Below are 19,961 nucleotides of genomic sequence, written 5' to 3'. Positions count from 1 at the left end.
AAAGATGCACCAAAGACCTTAACAGACATTTCACCAAAGACAGATAGCAAATAAGCAGTTGGCAAGATGCTCAGTGTCACATGTCATTAGAAAATTGCAACTTAAAGCAGCAATGAGATACCACTACCTGTGTTCCATGGGGTCCATGTCAAAACCCATAGAATGTACACCAAGGTGAACCGAATGTAAAAAACAGCTTATTAATATGTTAATAATAGCATATTAATATTGGCTCACCATTACTTAATAATATTCTTGAATTGAGAAAATTACAGATATGAAGAACATATTAGTGGTTGCGAGAAGTAAAGGACAAAATGATAGTGGGGAGGATTGGATGTGGTTATCAAAGGGCAACATCATGGGTCCTTGTAGTGATACAAACTATATTGCATACATTTGTACACAAAACGGGTATTGTATAATTTGCATTTATTATAATATAGCATACATTAATATTTAAATAATATGACATATATTGTGTACTATATAATACAATTATATTATTTCAATAAGCAGCAGAATTGTAACTAGTCTGTATCCTCACCGTGTCAATATCAGTAGTGATGCACTACAGTTTTGTAGGTACAGTTTTATAAGATGTTACCACTGAGTAACATGGAGAAAAAGGTGTATGGTATCTCTCTGTCTTATTTCTTACAACTGCATGTGAATCTACAATTATTTCAAAAATTTTTTAAAAACCTTAATTTTACAAAAAGCCAATGCCGCTTCAGTCCAGCTCTTTCTCTTGGGTCATGCTCATTTGGAACCCAACCACCTCTATGTGATGAAGGTGCCAATCAACATAGAAGGCCATGTGTACATGCATGGGCTGTAGCCCTAGCTGAGCTGCCAGGTGCCAGTTAGCATCAAGCACTAGACCTGTGAATGAGCAAGCCCACAGATGATTCCAGCCCCACGCATCCTTTAAGCTAACTTGAGCTCCATGTGGAACAGAGACTAGCTTGTCTTCATCAAGCCCTTCCCAAATTGCAAATTTGTGTGCAAAATAAATGCTTGTTGATGTTGTCAGCACATGATTGTAGAGCCATTTGTTACACAGCAATAGGTAACTGGGCAGGGGGGGAGGGGGGAGCGGGAAAGAGGATCACTTTTGTCCATGAATTTTCCACAGAAAAAGAAGACAATGACTTTTTCATTGAATCTTGATGTTAAGCAATGATGGCAATTTTTGAAGTAGCTTTAAATTGTAGCTTTGAACAATACAGACTGGCTTCATTCCAATTGGTCTTAATTAGTGAGGTTTAATTATAGCTGTCATATCCCAAATTAAAAATTGGGCACATCATTTGGTTAAAGATTATTAGGCCACTTATGGGCGGAAACAGGAGGTAATTTAAGAGATATCGTTGGATATTAAAATGAAATGTCTGAGTTTTTCAGGCATGCTACAGATTATTTGAAATTAAGATTGTTGAATTGGAAGATCTAAGAAACATAAATAGAAATATATTATTATTGTCATATAATTATAAATTATGATTACCACATAGATTATTATGCATTATAAATTAACATACAATATCAAAAATAGACATATCTTACAACTGTAATTGATTACTAATACCAAGCATATAAATACTCACTTCTGCTTGCAAATGAATCAGGCTACACACAAACCTCTCATGTGCGATTAGACATTTATTTTTGTTCTGTTGTAATTCTCTATGTTTAACATGACATACAAGAAGACCAGATACAAAATCAGGCTGGACATAGTTAAGAGACACTTTCTTCCTTAACTTTTTCACCTGGGGATTTCTGGTTTAGTTGGGCAGGTGCTATTTTCTCCCTTGTCCTTCTAGCATCCCCTTACATCATCACTGATAGTTTCTGGATCTATACTGATGCAGACCGCAAGGGGGTTTCCAGACTTACTTCATACTCTTGTTCTCAAAATTGAAAGTAAAAATAGCTCAATAAAATTTAGATTACTTTTTCAAGTGTACTCTTGTTCTTCCAGAACACTCTAACCTAATTTCTCCCTTCCTTTCTTTTTTCTTTCCCCCTTCCTTCTCTTCCTTCCTTCCTTTCTTCCTTCCTTCCTTCCTTTCTTCCTTCCCTCCTTTCTTTTTTCTTTCTTCCTTTTAATATACATATATTTTTGGGGGAAGACATTTGTGACACTATCCATTCCCTTCTTTTACATTGAGACACTTCTACATTGCCACATGCCTGGCCATATAACATGTGTGGGGTTCTTTTTGTTTTTTTTGTTTGTTTTGTTTTGTTTTGTTTTGTTTTGTGAGGAGATTCCAACTGAGTTTTGAATACCAATTTCCCCTCTGGCTAAATAATATTATGGGGCAAATTGCATAAATTCCATAAGCCTTGTCATTTGTGAAATAGGAATAATAAATGGCTCTTGGTAGGATTAATTGAGGTACCCTTTACTCCTGTCCCTTTCATCCTTCAAATCCTAAAAATTGATGTTTTAATGAATGTTGTTGATTGAGTTTGATTGGGATACTGGGGTTTCCAGAGGCCATGGTAGAGAGATTTCTGGGCAGGGGCACCACCAGCAAGAAAAAGCTCAGAGGTAGCCTGGAACCTGGCGCTTTTGGAGACTCAAAGAGGAGTGTGTATATTTTTTTCTTTGCATTTGGAACTCTGTGAAGAGCAAGGTAAAGGATGAAAGAGATGTGGGAAATACAAATAATAATATTAAGGAAATACAAATAATAATATTAATAATATCTTTGTAATTCAAGAGGGCACAAGAAAGAGAGAGGGACACAAACAAAAAATGACTATAAGATATTATGAAAAATTATTACTTCAAAAAATTCATAATCCCAGTCCCTAACACATAATTTTTATTTTTTGATATCCTATCCTGGATCCTGATCTTATAAATTTAGTGTTTCATGTGATTGCAACCTCAGAAAAACAAAGTTTGTATTCTCGGGCAAAATTAACATGTAATCCTGATGTCAATCTGACCTTTTAGATTATTTTCCACATTAATTATTTAAGACCATAATAACCAAGTCTAGCTTGTGTCTGTCTTAATATCTCATTATTTTGGTCACAGAAACCCTGAAGAATAAATCAATTTAGCATGTGTCTTCTTAACTCAAGCAACGTCAAAGCAGGCCAGAAAAACCACTTCTACTCTAATCATAGACAATATAAACCCTTCATTCACCAAATTGCTGCATCCCTTTGGACTGAGTCTCCTGAGCAGTGGTTGGAGTTGAATGGCAACTAGTGTGTGGCCATTGGCCGGCAGGCGTCACTTTGGGCCAGTAGGGGGCGTGTGAGCTCCTAGGCACCGGCCCGAGCAGTCAGGGGGGCGTGGCAATGCATCCTTGACAGACAGCTAAGGATGCTGGCGAAGATGAGGTAATACCACCCCGAACTGGAAGGGCGTTGGGGTATGGGCACCTGTGTGTGCGAGTGTGAGTGTGCGGGTGCGGGTGCGGGTGCGGGTGCGGGTGCGTGCGCAAGCGGGAGACACTTCGTGTCTCAAAGCTGACACTGTTGACACGGATCACGCTGCATTTTTAAAAAAGAAGAAAAAGAAGACAATTCAGTCCTGGGAGGGAGGTGGCAAAGTTGAGGCCGGGCGACTACTGCGGTCCTTGGGCCGTGTCGTGGAGGGTGGCTTTTCAGCGTCTAGGGCTGGCGTAACCCCCACGGGCGCGGATTTGCCTTAGTGTCTCTCTTGGGAGGAGCGATTCATTCTGGAAGCAACTGAGCAGAGCCACAGGGAGGGGGAGCCCTCGCCCAGGCGGAGACAGCAATTCGTGCGGCGAAGAGTAGGGAAGGGAGGGGAGCACAGCGTGCCATTCCCAGCGCGAGCGCGCGGCGAGATCCCACCCGGGCGACTGCAGAGCCCGAGGCGCAACTGGTGCGAGGGCTCGGTCCTCGCCTGGCAGTCAGCTCCAGCTCGCGCCCGCCGGGTGGTTTGGCAAGGCGGGGGCCTGTTTGCAGGAAGCCGGACATTTGCATGAAGCCACCCGACCCCACGGAGCAGTGGCAGCGGCGGCGGCAGCGGCGGACCCCGGAGGCGGCGCGCGGTCCGAGCCAGGCGGCCCCGGTCTACGGGCCCCGGTGGATGCGCGGCCGCGGAGCGGCCCACGGGCCGGAGCTGAGACTGCCCGGGGCGTCTGGGCGCGGGGCGGGGTGCGCGGTCGAGGCCCAGAGGCGGCGGCGAAGGAGGAAGCGGAGGAGGGCGGGCGCACCGAGTCCGGGAGAGGGACAGCGCCGCGCCGCCGCCGCAGCCCCGGGCTCGCCATGCTCTTGGCCTCGGCGGTGGTGGTCTGGGAATGGCTGAACGAGCACGGCCGCTGGCGTCCCTACAGCCCTGCCGTGAGCCACCACATCGAGGCGGTGGTCCGCGCCGGCCCCCGCGCCGGGGGCAGCGTGGTGCTGGGCCAGGTGGACAGCCGGCTCGCGCCCTACATCATCGACCTGCAGTCAATGAACCAGTTCCGCCAGGACACGGGTGAGCCGGCCGCCCCAGCCCCGCCCGCGCGCACCTCCCCTCCCCGCCCTGAGAATTCCCGCTGCGCGAGCCCACAGGGGCCCACCCAGTCTGCACCTCCGTGATGTGGTGTCTCCCAGAGGTGGTCGTGGAGGGGGTGCTTCTTGCCCATGACCCTAAGATGCCCCCTGCAATAAACCCCAAGCAATTAGTGTCCGTGTTCTGGTTATGCAAACCCAGCTGCACCCTAGCCCCTAACAGCTCCTCTTTTACGCCTCCTTTTAAGCGCTCGGTGGACCCCGGTCCTCCCCTGGGGAAGCTGTGGCGCCACCTGGGCCACAAGCAGTTCCAGCCCCTAGTAAAGGCTTCCTGCTCCCATCGCCCACCCCTCGGCTGACCCTGCTTTGCCCCGGGCACCCTTGGGCCTGCCGCGCATCCCCCTTCTCACCCACGTTACTGCCTCTGCCCCTCCTGTGTGGGCTGCCTTCCCACAGCGGGGTGCTGGGTGTGGGAACTGGGGAAGGCAGCAGAGATTCCCCGGAGGCTCTAGCGGTAGTCTCCATTGGGCAGGGCTGGGCTCCCTGGGAGGGGAGACTGGAGTTGAGGGATTCCATGGCTTGAAGCGCCCTGGATGCTGTGGCATCCGCCGGTGCGGCTGCTCGGCTGCTTCGTGCAGTCCCAGGGCTGAAGCAACAGGCCGAACAGATGGAGACGTGCGGGGGGGGGGGGGGGGGGGGAGACCAGGCTCGGAATGCCTGGCAGGGAAGCCGCTCCGCTCCCTTTGTCCGTGGAGGAGGAGGAGGAGGAGGAGGAGGAGGAGGAGGAGGAGGAGGAGGAGGAGGAGGAGGAGGAGGAGGATTCCTAAGGAGAAACTGCCCCCCAAGCTTCCTCCTTAAACCGTCGACTGTGAGGGACACTCCGGCCTCCCAGACCACAAACAATCTTCTCGTGAGATGCAAGCTGCCACTGTGGCCACCACAATCTCACTTCCCAGCTGACCAGCCTTCCCATCAGAGCAAGGAAGAGAGGCGGCAGGGAGGAGGTCAGGGTGACGGGTCCTCGGCGGAGGGGCAGGGCAGAGCTGCCTCTTTGCTTGGTCCAGTGTGTCCAGACTTAGTTGATGACTTGGGACAAGTCTGTCTCCTCATGGGGGGCGGGGGGGGGGGGAGATTGTTTCTGGAATTCTGGCTGGGCTTTCCCGAGAATGGGCAGAGGAGCCTGGAGAGGCAGGTGTGCGGAGGAGGGACTAGAGAGGAACACTGGGAGAGTCCCAGAAGGCCAGAGAACAGCTGTTGGAGCTGGGCATCTCAGCCCCCTCGGAAAGCCCCACATCCTGTGTGTTAATTAGGATTTTCATGGGAAAGAGGTAGCTTTCCACCCTCCTGTCCCATCTTTAGTCATGACTCCCAACAACCTCTTTGCCAAAGACTTTGCAGACACCAGCCCAGTGAGTAAAGTTTTCAGGGGAAAAGTCTTCCAGAAGTGTTACCATGGGGGGAGGGGAGAGGAGGCTTAAACCCTGGTGGGAAAGGGAGGGAGGTGGGGCTCGGATGGCTGAGAGGAAGAGGGAGTAAGGAGGACATGGTAGACTGAGAAAGAGGATTAAGTGTGGCTGAGGTGGAGAGAGGGAATGTAATTGTGTAATTTGGGCAGAGGTTGTGGAGGTGGGAACAGAGGCCTCAGGTTGGGGGGGTGGGTATGTGTCTGGAGAGGGGGACAGCTGAGCCATGGAGATGGGACCAGGAAGACCAGCAGCTAAGACACCTGACAGGGAATTCCAGTCCTGCTCAAAATAAACAGGCAGGTGTGAGCTTTTTGAAACTTAAGTCTCTGCAGCACATGGCGAGCCACCCTAGTGACCTAAAGGTCCCAGCCCTGGTCTCACATTTGGGAAAGGAGAAAGTTTAATCGGTGATTAAGGACATGGTACCTAGAAAGGGTCATGGCCTGAAGGGCTCTTTCTACAGAAGTGAAGTTCTGGAGAAAACTGGGTTGAAGGACAGAAGCCACCTCCCCCAGGTCTGATCGCTCTTCCCTAAGGACAGACTGACCACTACCTGGCGCTCACTTTAGCCCAAGGCTAGGCACCCGCTGGTGGTTGGCCTGTTTTTGGGGAAGAGTTTGCTGTGTTCTGCAAAGGCAGAGAGCTGGCCCTGGATCATTTTAAAGACCGCCTCAGGGTGTGTTTCGCATTCTTGTCTGTCTCCTCAGTGCCAGGCCCTGCACTGGGTGCTAGAGGCACTGGGCTGAATTCCCAGGAATGCTGGGTCTGTCAGGGAGCTTGTCAAAGTAGAATAGGACCTCTGGGTTTCTGGACTTGGAGCCCCCTCCTCTCCATTCCCCACCAACAGACACACAGTTCCTCTCAATATAGCTCATTGATGAGGCCATGACAGGGTAGGAACTCTAAACCACCAGTTCCCAGGCAACCTCGGCCAAGCCCTAGCAATGTTTAATTAAATTACCCACTGTCCCCTAAGCCATAGTTTGAAGCTGGGAACCAGAAACATCCCCATAAACAAAGGAGAGCTGGAAGTCCCCTGTGTAGAGGCGATTCCTCGCTTTTTTTGTTGTTGGCGCCTCTATGTGGGGACATTTCCTGAGATGGGAGCTTTGTTTTTTTTAGAAGTAGCCTGCCCTGATGCCAAGGGAGTCCTCAGACTCTCAGCTTTCCTGGGCTCCGACTTCATCCAGCCTGTCTCCAAGGAGATTCCTAGGAGGTTGCAGACACCCTCTGCCGCCTCTGTTTGCCCTGGACACTTCTTCCCCCAGACAGCCTCCCAGGCGGAGCTTATTTGCATTCCATGCTGATCTCCTCTAAGCATTTGGGGCTAGAGAATCTGGAAGAAGGGAAGAGATGGGGCGGCTGGGTCTTGGCTGCTTCCAAAGGCCTTGGTTGGGTCCTCTTCACCTACAGTCATTGGCCTTGTCTGGGCTAACCTCCTATTGTAGGACAGTGACTGGAGCTCTGTACTTCAGCATCACTTTCCTCTGCATCTTCCAATGCACCTGATCGCTGCCATCTTCAAGGTCCAGGCAGCAGAATGGAAGGGGAACACCCAGACTGGGAGGGGGAGACATGACTCAGGCTCTCACCCCAGACTCACTGGCTTACAGTGTGACCTTGAGCAAGTCTCTTCACTGCTCAGGCCTCATTTTCCTCTGCAGAATGAAAAGCAGGCTTACGATTCCTTGTGGCTCCTTTCTTCCCATCATGCAGATCAGCATGTGAATGGGTTTGGCCCCTCCTCCAGTGATGCTGCTGCTTAGAAGCTGTGTGGTGTGAGGGAGGGATCTTTCCAGCTCAGAGATTTCTGTGCAGCTGTGGCCTCTTTTATGACTTTCATGTGGTGAGAGGGTCAGATGGAGAGAGATTAAAGGGTTGACAGAAGCTGATGAAGCTGATTTTTAGGGTCCCACAATACCCTGCATCCTCTGTGAGCACAGGAATGGAGGAGGCAAAGGGCATGATGACCACATGACAGTTACAATATAGAGATGCCCCAAGCACATGACACACATTATCTTGTTTAATTCTCCAAGAGCCTTATGAAAGACCTATTGTTCCCATTTTATAGGAAAGGAAGCAAGTTGAAGGAGATTAAGTGATAAAAGGTTTATAGCCAGTCAATGGGGAAGCTGAGGTTCCAAATCAAGTGTTCTATGCTCTACTCCTTTATGTGGTGAACACGTATAGAGCACCTGCTTCATGCAGGTGCTGTTCTAGGCATGTGGGTGTAGCAGTAACAAATACCTAAGTACCTAAGTTTTTGCCCTCGTGGGTCATTCTAGTAAGGGTGAGGGGTGCTGGGATTTCATGGACAGAGTAGATACTCTAACACAGTGTTGCATAGATGTGGGTGAAATGCCCTAGAGACCTCAGGTCATTCTTAGAACGTGTTGTCTCCCACTTTCCAGAAGCTGAAACATCTTAGGTGCTTTGAGCAGCAGGTGTCTGAGTTGCCAAGAAAAACTGACTTTCTCTTTCTTCCTCCTTAGCCTGGGAACATCCTTTACCGCTATCCCATTAGAGGCCTTTTCCTTGGGTCACCGCACCTCAGGACCCAGTGGATTTTCTCAGATCATCTAGTTCACAGTCCTGATTATAGAAGGTCCAGGACTAGCCCGTTCCAGATGGAACGGCCTCAGAAAATAATCAGAGAATTAAATCCCACCATCTCTTTTGTCCCACAACTTTGGTTCTGAGGTCTGCCTTCTGTCTGTAATTAACCTGCTAGGACTGAACTGAACTCAACATTTTCTCCTTCCAAACCCAGCTCTTCATCTTGACACCCCTCTGCCTGTTACTGGTGCTTCCATTTTACCACTTGCCCATGGTCAAAACCCCAGGACTGTTCGACACATTCTGTCATTCAGAGTCATACTCGGGTGCTAGGCATGTGCAGACACATAGACCATGTGGCCCAGCAGTTGGAACTTTAGTGTGCATGGGAACTCAGGGTGTCCTCCCCCCAAGACTGGAAGGCATTGTACCCCTAAAGATTCTGAAGCAGGTGATCCTGGAACTGCTCTAGGAAAGCATTCAGCTTCTCATGGTCAAGTCCTACCCATTTCCTCTCTGTAGGGTCCCTCCGACCGGTCACCTCCTTTTCATTTTCACTGCCAACACCTTCATTACTTCTCACTTAGACACAATTAACAGACCTGCTCTGCACTTGTCACTTCTCTGTATCACTGGCTCATTATTGTGAACAAATAAAATCCATGACAGCTTAGCAGTCCTTTGTCATGTCTGACTATTGAAATTCTCCTTATATGCAGGTCTTATGCTATTTATCATCCATTTCTTAAAATGTTCTCCAAACCATCATTCCTTTATTTAATATTTAATTGATATTTATTGAGCCCCTAGAATATTCCAAGCATTGGGGGATTCAGTTCTGAGCAAACACTTAGATGCCCACTATTGTGGGGTTGGGAGTCCAGTGGAGGGAGACAGACTTTCATCAAATTAATCACACAAATAAATGTGTAATTGCACATCAAGATAAATGCTATAAGAAAAATAGGAGTGGGAATTTGACCTGGTCAAGGCAGCACAGAGGAAATCTGAAGGATGAGCAGTGAGGAGGATTGCCTGAGTGTTTGGGGGAGGGACCAGCATTATGAAAAGGTCCAGAGAAGCATGGCAGTGGACAGAGAGTGAAGGAGACTGGGGTAGCAGAAATGTGAGCAGAGTGGGGGGAGGGGATCTCAGTGCTGAACTCAGGGGAAGTCATGAAAAGGATTTAAGCATTAAGGATGTGGTCAGATTTTCTGCCAACATGCATTTTGTTGGCACCCTTCCTGTGGCTATTCTGCCTCATAAATAGTCATTAGCATACCTGTCTTGTTTTAGACTGTAAGCTATTTGAGGAGTGTCTAGGTCTTGGCATTCCTCACAGCACTAATGGGTACTCAGCAGATGAGGCAAATAATGAAATGCCAAAGTAGCCAGAAGTCGTCAATCAATCACAGCACATTATGGAGCCCTCATTATTGCCAGGCACTGCAGTGGGCACTAGAAAGCAAAGACCTACACTGTGTGTCTATGCTTCCACGTAAGGCGCAGGCATGAAAAGAGACCCTGGTGCACCCCAGACTTCCTAACTAAGAGAACCTTTCAAGGGATGGATGGTAAATGGCATAGGAGAATTTCAATAGGTTTAAAAAAAAAAAAAAAGCAAAGGGGGGCATTTCAATAGAAGGGAACAGTAGGGGAGGAGGTCCAGGAACTCTGAGGGAACCCATGAGGGTAAAAGGGGTATCTATTTATCAGGAGTGGAGGCAATACAAGCACAGAAGAAGATAAACCTGGGACTGTGCGGGAGCCAGGATCTCCAGAAGCTCTGGGGCAATTCCCAGGCATCTCTGGGACTGGTAACACTGGTGTAAAAAAATAAAAAATAAAAAAAGCCCTCTAAGCGCATCTGTGAAAATTGGTCAAGTATATTGTCTCTGCTACCTGCTGGAAGGAATACAAAAGAGTACCTTTAAACTCTCTAAACTTAATTTCCTCATCTCTAAAAGGTGTTTTATAGGATTGCCATGAAGATCACATGGATTGTACAAATATGAGTTATATATAAAATTTCTCTTTCTCCTCCTCCTCCATCCTGTTCAGACAAATAGTAGAAAAATAATAATAATCACCAACTTTTCTTGAGCTTTTGCCATGTGACAGGTGTTATTTCAGTGCTTTATATTTATTTCTACATTTCATCCTCAAATTCACCCTTTGAAGTAGCTTCCCCGGATTCCAAACAGATGAGGAAACTGAGGCTTAATCACACAGCTGGAGGGGGTGGGTCCTCTGCTGTTGGACACAAAGCCTGTGTTCTTTGTTCCCCAGCGAGCTGGCTACTTAGGAAGGAAATAGAGGCAAACCAGGGGACTATTGCCTCCCCGCTTCCTCCTGTCCTGCTAGCTACCCCATGTCCCCCAGCAGAGGTCCTGCTGCTGAATAGGGAATTGTTCTGTCTCTCCCTCCTGCCTCTGAATGTTGATGTTTTGGGTCATTAAGGGGGTTGGAGATTGGAGGGGGGTGGGTTATGACCCTGGCAAAGGCCTGAATAGCCATTGTTCCTTTTCTTCCCCCCTTGAATGGGATTCTGTCCCAAGTCCTGGTATCTTCCTCTGGGTTGGAGGAAGGGGAGTCAGAGGCCGGAGAAGGGGAGCCTTTTCCCACCACTTTGAGATGTCTAGGGCTCAAGATGACAGACTTGGCAATTCCAGCCACCCTGGAGGTCTCACCAGCTTCCCCACCCTGCCTTGAGCTGGGTATCTGCAGTCTTTTTTTTTTTTTTTTCCTTTTTTTAATATATTTTATTGATTTTTTACAGAGAGGAAGGGAGAGGGATAGAGAGTCAGAAACATCGATGGGAGAGAAACATCGATCAGCTGCCTCCTGCACACCTCCTACTGGGGATGTGCCGGCAACCAAGGTACATGCCCTTGACCAGGAATCGAACCTGGGACCCTTCAGTCCGCAGGCCGACGCTCTATCCACTGAGCCAAACCAGTTAGGGCGGTATCTGCAGTCTTAATGATACCCATGAAATGAAGTCTGAACTCAGGTTGGGGGTAGGTAGGGGAGAAAGAGGCAACAGTTAGAGGCTTAGTATACCCTTCTTGTCCTGCAGGCTCATTTCTGCTGTACTGTTCCCCTGCAATGACCTTGGCCTCGTCCCTATCCCTAACCCCTACCCACAGCAAGATTGTAACAATGAAGATGATCTCTTTAGGAGGGCTTGAGTTTCTTGAAAGAAAGACATTTGATACATAGAAAATTATTCTTCTGACCATTATTGTTGTCGATAGAAGAGTTAATGCTGGGAAATTGGGGAGTGTGCTCTCAACCTGATTTTCCTTTCTCTTCTTACAATAACAGGCCAGCTCAGTGACCACTGTTTCTGGGCAGCCTTCCCTGACCGGGGCAGAGTCTTCCTCTGTCCTCTAGGTTTCCATGGCCCTGTGTTCCTTTTGTCCATAACCCTAGAGGCAGGAACATTTAGAGGGATAGGGGAGAAAGGATATGATATTTATGAGCACCTACTGGGTGTCGAAGGCATTACGTGCCTTAGGGCCAAGAGAAATGCAGAACTTGGCATGCACAGGTGCGTATTTGTTGAGTTAATGAGGAGTCACACTTAAACTTTTCACAAAAACTCGGCAAAGGAATCATCCTGTTTCTCAGAGGAGAAAAGGAGGCTGAGGGGTCTAGATTAGCTAGTAAAGGAACAAACTTGGCTGCAGATCAAGGTGTCCCCACTCCAGGCCAGGAGTTGCTCCTTCTGGCAGCGCGCACTGCCTCCCCATAGCCTTTGCCTTATAACTCATCTGTTTTCACCCTGGTGTGACTATGGACTCCTAAGAGACAGAAATGAGTCTCATTCAAAGCTGATATCTCAACAGGCAGCCAAGTGCCTGGCACACAGTAGGACTCATTTAATATTTGCCATTGAATGATGCAGAATTCCGTTTCTTTCCTTGCTGACCTTGACCCTCTCCTCTATCCCCCTCTGGCAGGGACCCTCCGCCCAGTTCGCCGCAACTACTACGACCCGTCCTCAGCCCCCGGCAAGGGCGTGGTGTGGGAGTGGGAGAACGACAACGGTTCCTGGACGCCCTACGACATGGAAGTGGGCATCACCATCCAACACGCCTACGAGAGGCAGCACCCCTGGATCGACCTCACTTCCATCGGCTTTAGCTACGTCATTGACTTCAGCACCATGGGCCAGATCAACCGGCAGACCCATCGCCAGCGCCGCGTCCGCCGGCGTCTGGACCTCATCTACCCCATGGTCACGGGCACCGTGCCCAAGGCCCAGTCCTGGCCGGCCAGCCCGGGATCAGCCGGATCAGCCGGATCCGCGGGATCAGTGGCCTCACCACCAGGCCCGCCCTGCTCTTGCCCGCAGTGCGTCCTGGTGATGAGCGTCAAGGCAGCCGGGCCCCCGCAGCCTCCAGCAGCCCGCAAGAACATGCCCCCACCCGGAGCGGTCAAGCTACCCCAACCACCACCAGGGCCTGGGGCCAAGCTCCTGGACAGCACGGGCACCATCCGAGGCCCCGTGAAGACCGCCCCATCCCAGGCAATCCAGCGACAGGCCGCCAGCACTCCGGCAGGGGCGGCTGGGGGCTCTCCTGCTAGCCCCCCGGGAGCCAACGGCAAGACAGGAAGGGTGGCCCTGGCGACCTTGAATCGGACCAACCTGCAGCGGCTGGCCATGGCGCAGTCCCGGGTGCTGATCGCCTCTGGGTAGGTGCTTGCATGGCTGCCTCTGAGTCTCTACGCCCCAGGCAGAGCTAACGACTGACATCCCGTCAGAGATGGAGGAGGGCCCGCCAGGCTTCCCGCTCCCTGTCCTCTTGTCCTACCACCCTGGCTGCGGGTGGATGAGGAGGCGATTCTAAGGGAGACTTTGCCTCTTCCTGGCCCTGAGATGGGGCAGTCCCTCACATCACAGCCCTCACTTCCTCCTCTGTGAGTTCTGGCAGCCATACCCACATCGGGGGTGCTGTGAGGACTAAAGAGATCAGGTGTGATTGTAATAGTAGGCCACATTAATTGTGCACCCTCGGTGTTCCAGTTTGGGGAGGGGGGGGGATTATTACCTCCTTTAATCCTTCACAGCAGCTCTGCGAAGTAGGCAGCTTGATCCCATTTTACACATGAAGACACTACCAGTTACCTTGCTCAAGGGCAGGTAGCTAATCATGGTGGGAGACCAGGATTCACACTTTAGAAAGTCTGACAGCAGAGCCAGACTCTTTCTGACTCTGAGGGGCCCCTTCTACACCACAGTGCCTGGCATACAGTAGGTGCCAAACAAGGGCCTGTCCCTTTCCTCTGGTCTGGCTGGCAGCTGGAGGGGTGCCTTCGGATTGGAATAACAGCCCATAATTACTGAGTCCTTACCATGTGCTGGACACATTCCCTGCATTATCTCAGTTACTCCTGTGACAAGCTGGTGACGGCGTATGTTTTATGAGTATTGCTTTTTATGATCTTCCTGGTCTGCTTGGCCATAACATGGGAGAGACCCAGGGCCATGCAGTGCCCACAGCCTCTGCCTGCCAGCCCAGGTTTCTTTTTTTTTTTTTTCCAGGTTTCTTATGAGATTGGCTTCTCATAGTCACCCAATTTCCCTTTTTCCAGAGGCACCTGGCCTGTAGCCCAGGAGCCCCAGGCAGTAGGGATGGTGAGGGTTCGGCTGGACACCTGAGTGTGAAATTCAGGCTGCCCAGAGGGTGATCACTGCACATGGATATTCAGCCCTGGGAGGAGTGAAGGAGGGTATACCTTCAGACAGAGGGTATACCTTCCTCTGCCACAGAATCTCAGCAAGGTCCAGTTTCCTCGAGTGTGAAATGGGGATCGTCATGCTTGCCCTGCCTACCCCATGGGTCATCATGAAAACCTTTACCACGTGCACTCCCCAGCATTATCCCATTCCCTTGCCCTGTGATGCAAGTGTCAGGCATGCATTAACTCCCCAAGGAGAGCCCCACAGCTGTGTGTTACACAGAGAGTGGGCTGGGAACCTAGGTTTTAGTCTACTAATCCACTGTTGTTGTTTTGGTGTGTTGTTATTTCTTTTTATTTTTATTTTTTTACTTACGTCTGGCTCCTCAATTATGCGAAAGCAATGAACAAATAGTCAAAGACTGGTCAGATGCATGGGATTTTCATATGACTTCCTCTGAGTGGGCAGAAGTATGTGGGAGAGGGCACTGGGTACCTAAACAGTGCCTCCACTCAGTTTTTATTCACTGTCACACAGTAGCATCCTCAGGGCCTCTAACAGAATTCAGGGTGATTACTGGCGCTCGTAAGAACCCAGCCTCCAGAACCCGACTGCCTAGACTTGAACCCAAGTTCCTTGCTCTGTAACTTGGGGTAAGTTTTGCATCCTCTGTCTTCATTTTGCTCATCTGTAAAATGAGGGTAATAATAGCACCTTCTTTATAGGGTTATCATGAAGATTAAATGAAATATTTGGTGTATAGATTTAGCACAATGCTTGATACACAGTAAGAGTTGGGTCGGAATTAGCTGCTATTGTTGTTATTACAATTATTCTCAGGTATCTATTGAATATGCACTATGTAGCTGTTGAATTGAAGTCAAAGCTGAGCAGCCTTACCTCATTTCTGGCGCCCTTGACAAATGCCAAGTGACCCCATGCCATAATTGAGGGAAAGGAACCCCAGATCGCTTTAAATCCCAATGAGGGAGTCGGCAGCTCTTTATCTCTCTGCTTTATTCCCTCTGCCAGCCAGTAGAATTGGAGTGAGAGAATAGGCTGGAGGGCCGGCCAGTGCAGTTTCAAAAGAGCTATAGAAACAAGTTGTTTTTTTCTCTGCTCTGTTTTCCTGACAAGGGAGGCCCCTCCCTAGCTTCCAGCCCTTTTCTTTTCACCTCTTACCACCTCCCTCACCCCCTCTACCATCTTCTGCTCCAGTCTTTCTTGGCCATTTAATTAGCGTGTTTATTCCCTTTGTCTGGCATTGCCATCGACCTTCTGTCGTCCAGTGGCCCCTCCCCACACCCCTCGCTGCCCATGACCTCTTCAAGAAACTTTCCCACGGAAAAAAAGAAGACCAGGGAGGGTGGGAGAGGTGGGATGGAGAGAAGGGTTTGGGGGGAACAAAAGATCCTGTGAATTATTCAGGGACACAAGCAGGGGGCTTCTAAAGAGAAGGGAGGAGGGCTGTACAGGGGAGAGCGAGAGTCGCCCCTCTGGCCCTCTGCTCCAGAATTAAGGCTTCTCTATCTCCAGTGAGGCCATGGTTGCTGGAGAGACCAGACCATTTTTCTGCCTGAGGATTCCTGGGTTGGCTCATGACTCCAAGAGAAACACTGGCTCTCACCAGGGCATCTGCAGAGCTGTTCTCCCGTCTTCGATTCCCCTCCCCTGCCACCTTACCAGCTCTTCTCTTTTCCTAGTTTTATATTTTAGGGACAGAAATTAAAACTTGCACCCTCCATAACTGGGATCAACCAAACAGAATGGGGGCAGAGGAATTGTCTTCTGATTGGTCAACAAGTAGTTAGGCAGGCAGCTTTGGCTGAGCTGAGTTGCCTGGAGGACGAGAAAGCATGCCTGCCACGGGGCTGCTAATTTCCAGAAGGAGGGTTCAAGCATATGGAGCTGGAGCCCCAACAGGGTGTGACCGGTGTGGACTATATGGGCCAGTCTCCGTGGTTCTCATTTTAACCAATAACAGTGGGGGAGGGATGGCCAGTTTTTGCTGACTGGACAATCCTAAGTACTGCCCAACACTTAACTTGACACTTTACACTTGATGCCCTCAAGAACCTGAAAAAGCCCTAACCGGTTTGGCTCAGTGGATAGAGCGTCAGCCTGCGGACTGAAGGGTCCCGGGTTCGATTCCGGTCAAGGGCATATACCTTGGTTGCGGGCACATCCCCAGTGGGGGGAGTGCAGGAGGCAGCTGATCGATGTTTCTCTCTCATCCTAATCGATGTTTCTAACTCTCTATCCCTCTCCCTTCCTCTCTGTAAAAAATCAATAAAATATATATTTTTTTAAAAAAAGAACCTGAGAAAATTGGAATATTACAGCAGGAGAACACTGTATCAAGCCCAACTTCCTCTTACAGCTGGGAAACAAAAATGTAAATAATCACCCAAATTTGCATAGGGCTTGGCTATTTACAAAGTATTTGCTCCAGATCTTCCATCCTCACAGGTGCCCCAGCCAGCGAGAGCAGAGAGGCTGTGGTGGCCCTCCCAAAGGCACATGTCACTGCTCAGCTGGATTGGAAGGCGACTTTGAGGCCCCTTGGCTGGGGGAGGGGCTCCTTCCTATATACCCTTCTGTATTTCATAAACAAATATCCCCTTCTTCTCCAAGCCCCAGTGCCACCAGAATCCAGTGACAAACCCTTCTGCCATGCTGCCCTTTTCCTGGCATAGCAGGGACACCCACCTCTCCCACAGTGTTCACAGGAGTCCCAGGCCTCACGTGCAGACCCTCCCTCTCTCCAGACCTTGCCTCTACCCAGAGTTCTTGGGCTGCCTGGGGGTTGCTGTGCAGGTTGGAATATTTCCTGGTTAAGCAGATTGGGTGTGGAAACCTGCCAGTCCAGTTTGTGGGAACAAAGGTAGCTTTTGTCACCCAGATCACAACTACTTATCAGCGGGAGTGGGGGCCTTGGAGTGGTGAAGGGGTCAGGCAGGTGCGGGGCTGGGTGGGGTGCTGCCCCCTGGTGGGGAGCAGGACAGACACAGGAGGCCAGACCCCCACTCCCAGCCTCTGCAGGCCCTGTGAGGAAGCGACTCAGCTGTGGGGGGAGGACTGAGTTCTTGAGTACTGGGGTAGGAAATTGTCAGAAAATCTCCTTAGCAACTTCTAACCCCAGATCTTCACAGGTCTATAGATAATGATGCTGAGGCTCAGAAAACTTACTGGACTGTATGAGGTGTTACAGGCAGGATTGGGATTTGAACCCAGTTTTCCTGGCTCCCGGTCCACCATATCATGCCTGTCCCTGAGGAGCAGGTCACAGGGTCCAGAATCTAGACCATGCCCTTTTCCTAGCCTACATTCCCTTGTTTTGAATTCCCCTCCCCCTCATCTGGTTTGATTTATCCTAGGGTCAGTTTCTGGGGAAAAGTATCCCTTAGTGGCCTGCTGAGACACAAATACTCCCACATCTGTTGTTTGCACATCCTTCTCACAATGCTGTGCACATGTCATGGTCCCTGGGCAGTAACAGGGGCCCTGGAAGACTCAGCATCACCGGGGAAGCACCCCCAGGCATGTGGGGCTCAGACAGATCCACTGCCCAGCCTCAGGTCCCTCTGAGCTCTGCCACCTCTTAGATGTGTGTGTATTCCTTCACTCTCTGAGCTTCATGTACTCTGTCTGCAGTATCAGGTGACCGGATGATTTAGACATAAGAGCACAGCGTCATAGGCGGCTGAAACAGTGGGCTCTCGAGCCAGATTTCCTGCATTCAGATCCTTAGCTGTGTGATCTTTATCAAGTTGGCTTAACCGCTCTGTGCCTTAGCTTCCCTGCCTATTAAAGTAGGGTTGATCATAATAACACCTCTTGCGTAGGTTGCTGGAAGGATTGGGTGACTTACATATTGTGAGAAATGAGACGTGTCGGGTACAAGGCAGGCTCTGTGCATGTTAGCGATTATAACACAAGGATAAAGGCTCATGGGCTGTCTTGTTCACTGCTGTGTCCCTGGCTCAATATGAATGGGCAAATAAACAATGTAAGTAAACGAATCAACATGATCTCTTTCCCTCCTCCTGTTTTCCCAGCACCACCCTGCCCCCATAGCAGAACTGCCGGCTTCTCAGGCTGTCTGGCTCCTGGAGTCATCTGTGACCCAGTGCATTGGCCTCTCCAAGCCCACATCTTCCTCCAAGCCCAGCTGTGGAAGCCTGGGTGGTGAAGGGGGTGGGGAGAGATGGCGCAAGACTGAGCCCCACATGTCCCCGATTTTTCTAGTTGGCGCCGGGAGACCTCGTCTTTCCCATGCAGCTGTGCCGTCTCCTCTCCAGCTTGGCTTGAGTTGCTGGGAGAGGAACAGAGAGAGGAGGAGGTTTTGCCTGATATTTATATTTCTCAGGGAGTGGGAGAAGTAACAGCTGTTAGAGCAATGATTTCCAAACGTTGGACTGGGGATTGGCGGCATCTGCGTCCTCTCCGCCGAAGCGTGTCAAAATGCAAGTTCTTGTGCCCCAGTGCAGGCTTGGGGCTCTGGCTCTTTCAAAGCTTCTTAGGTGGCTCTGATGTCCACCAAGGTTTGGACTTGTTTCTTTATACTTTCATTCCTTCAGTAAATGTTCATTGAATGCCTACTAGTGTCCGGCTTCTGAACAAAATGGACAAAGAAATTTGCCCTTGTAGAGCTTAGATTCTAGAAGGGAAGATAATAAGAAACAACTTATTTTAAAAGATTATGAGTTCCCTGGGGGGGGGGGGGATTTAAAAACACAGCAGTATATGAGGGTTTGGAGGTCCCAGGGTAAGATGGATGAGCTGATAGCAGTATCAAATAAAATGGTCTCAGGTACCTCACTGAGAAGGCAAGATGTGAGCCAAGAGTGAAGGAGCTCTAGGAGGGAGCCAGGAATGTATCTGGTGGAAGAGCATTTTAGGCAGAGGGAATAGCACATGCAAAGGCTCTGAGGCCGGAAGTGCCAATCATGTAGGAGGAACAGGCAAAAGAGGCAAGTTATAGGAGGAAGAGCAGAGAGAGGAGGATTGGGGTGAGGAGCATGGACAGAACATTCAGGGCTATTAGGCCTTGCTGGGACTTTGAATTAACTGAGGAGAGCCATTCTGAGTTTTAAGGTTCTGAGTGGAGGAGTGACATGGTCTGACTTAGTTTTGAAGATATCACCTCTGGCTATGATGCCCTTGTAATTAGCTCATTATTAATAATAAAAAAGGAGCAAAGGGAAGGCCAGACATTATAGACATGGTCATATGGGCAGCTTCACTAGGAAGCTGCAACTTTGCACTCCCCAGGGAGCCACTGGCCCATTCCCTGAAGATTACTGGGGGAAGGGTTCCAACAAAGAGGAGATAGACGCATACATAGTAAAGCTGGGGTGACTAGAGAAGATACTTGCCTGTCAGTCAAAACTGGGGAACCATGGATTGGCCAGAATGGGTGGAGCCAATGCAAGCCCCCGAAAATTTTGGAATACATAATGCTGTAAACGAAGGCGTTCTCTCTCTTGTTGTTCTTGACACTTGGTTCTTGGCTTCCTTGTATTTACTGTATGGCCCCTGGCCATGCGGGTCCCACACACAATGGACTAAGCGGGAAACCTAAACCAAGCTAGCCTGATGCTGGACTGGACTTGGTTCCAACATGGTGAGGAAACTCTGAACACTGGCTTTAATTTTAGCTCTGCTGAAGCCCCCGCTACACTTCTTCTAGGACTGGACTGAAGGAAATGGGACCTTGGAAACTCCAGGGGAATAAAACTTTCTACAATATCTCA

At 49.6% G+C, this 19,961-nt stretch overlaps 1 protein-coding gene across 2 annotated transcripts in view; it reads left to right on the top strand.

Moving 5' to 3' along the window:
- Window positions 1–4,263: 4,263 nt before the first annotated feature.
- DTX4 (deltex E3 ubiquitin ligase 4) overlaps window positions 4,264–19,961 on the top strand; it is a 29,688-nt gene continuing 13,990 nt past the window's right edge. Inside the window, exons 1-2 of one of the 2 annotated variants that reach the window (XM_008148909.3) lie at window positions 4,264–4,474; window positions 12,482–13,217. In XM_008148909.3, the coding sequence (XP_008147131.1) occupies window positions 4,264–4,474; window positions 12,482–13,217 (947 nt within the window). Of the gene's footprint in view, window positions 4,475–12,481; window positions 13,218–13,377; window positions 13,443–19,961 lie in introns of those variants that run through there. The other variant, XM_054725587.1, reaches the window with a different exon arrangement.

This window comes from Eptesicus fuscus, chromosome 13, assembly GCF_027574615.1.
Source record: "Eptesicus fuscus isolate TK198812 chromosome 13, DD_ASM_mEF_20220401, whole genome shotgun sequence".
Taxonomy (NCBI): Eukaryota; Metazoa; Chordata; class Mammalia; order Chiroptera; family Vespertilionidae; genus Eptesicus; species Eptesicus fuscus.
Note: the sequence above shows the minus strand (reverse complement) of the source record. Positions and strands in the feature narration are given on the sequence as shown.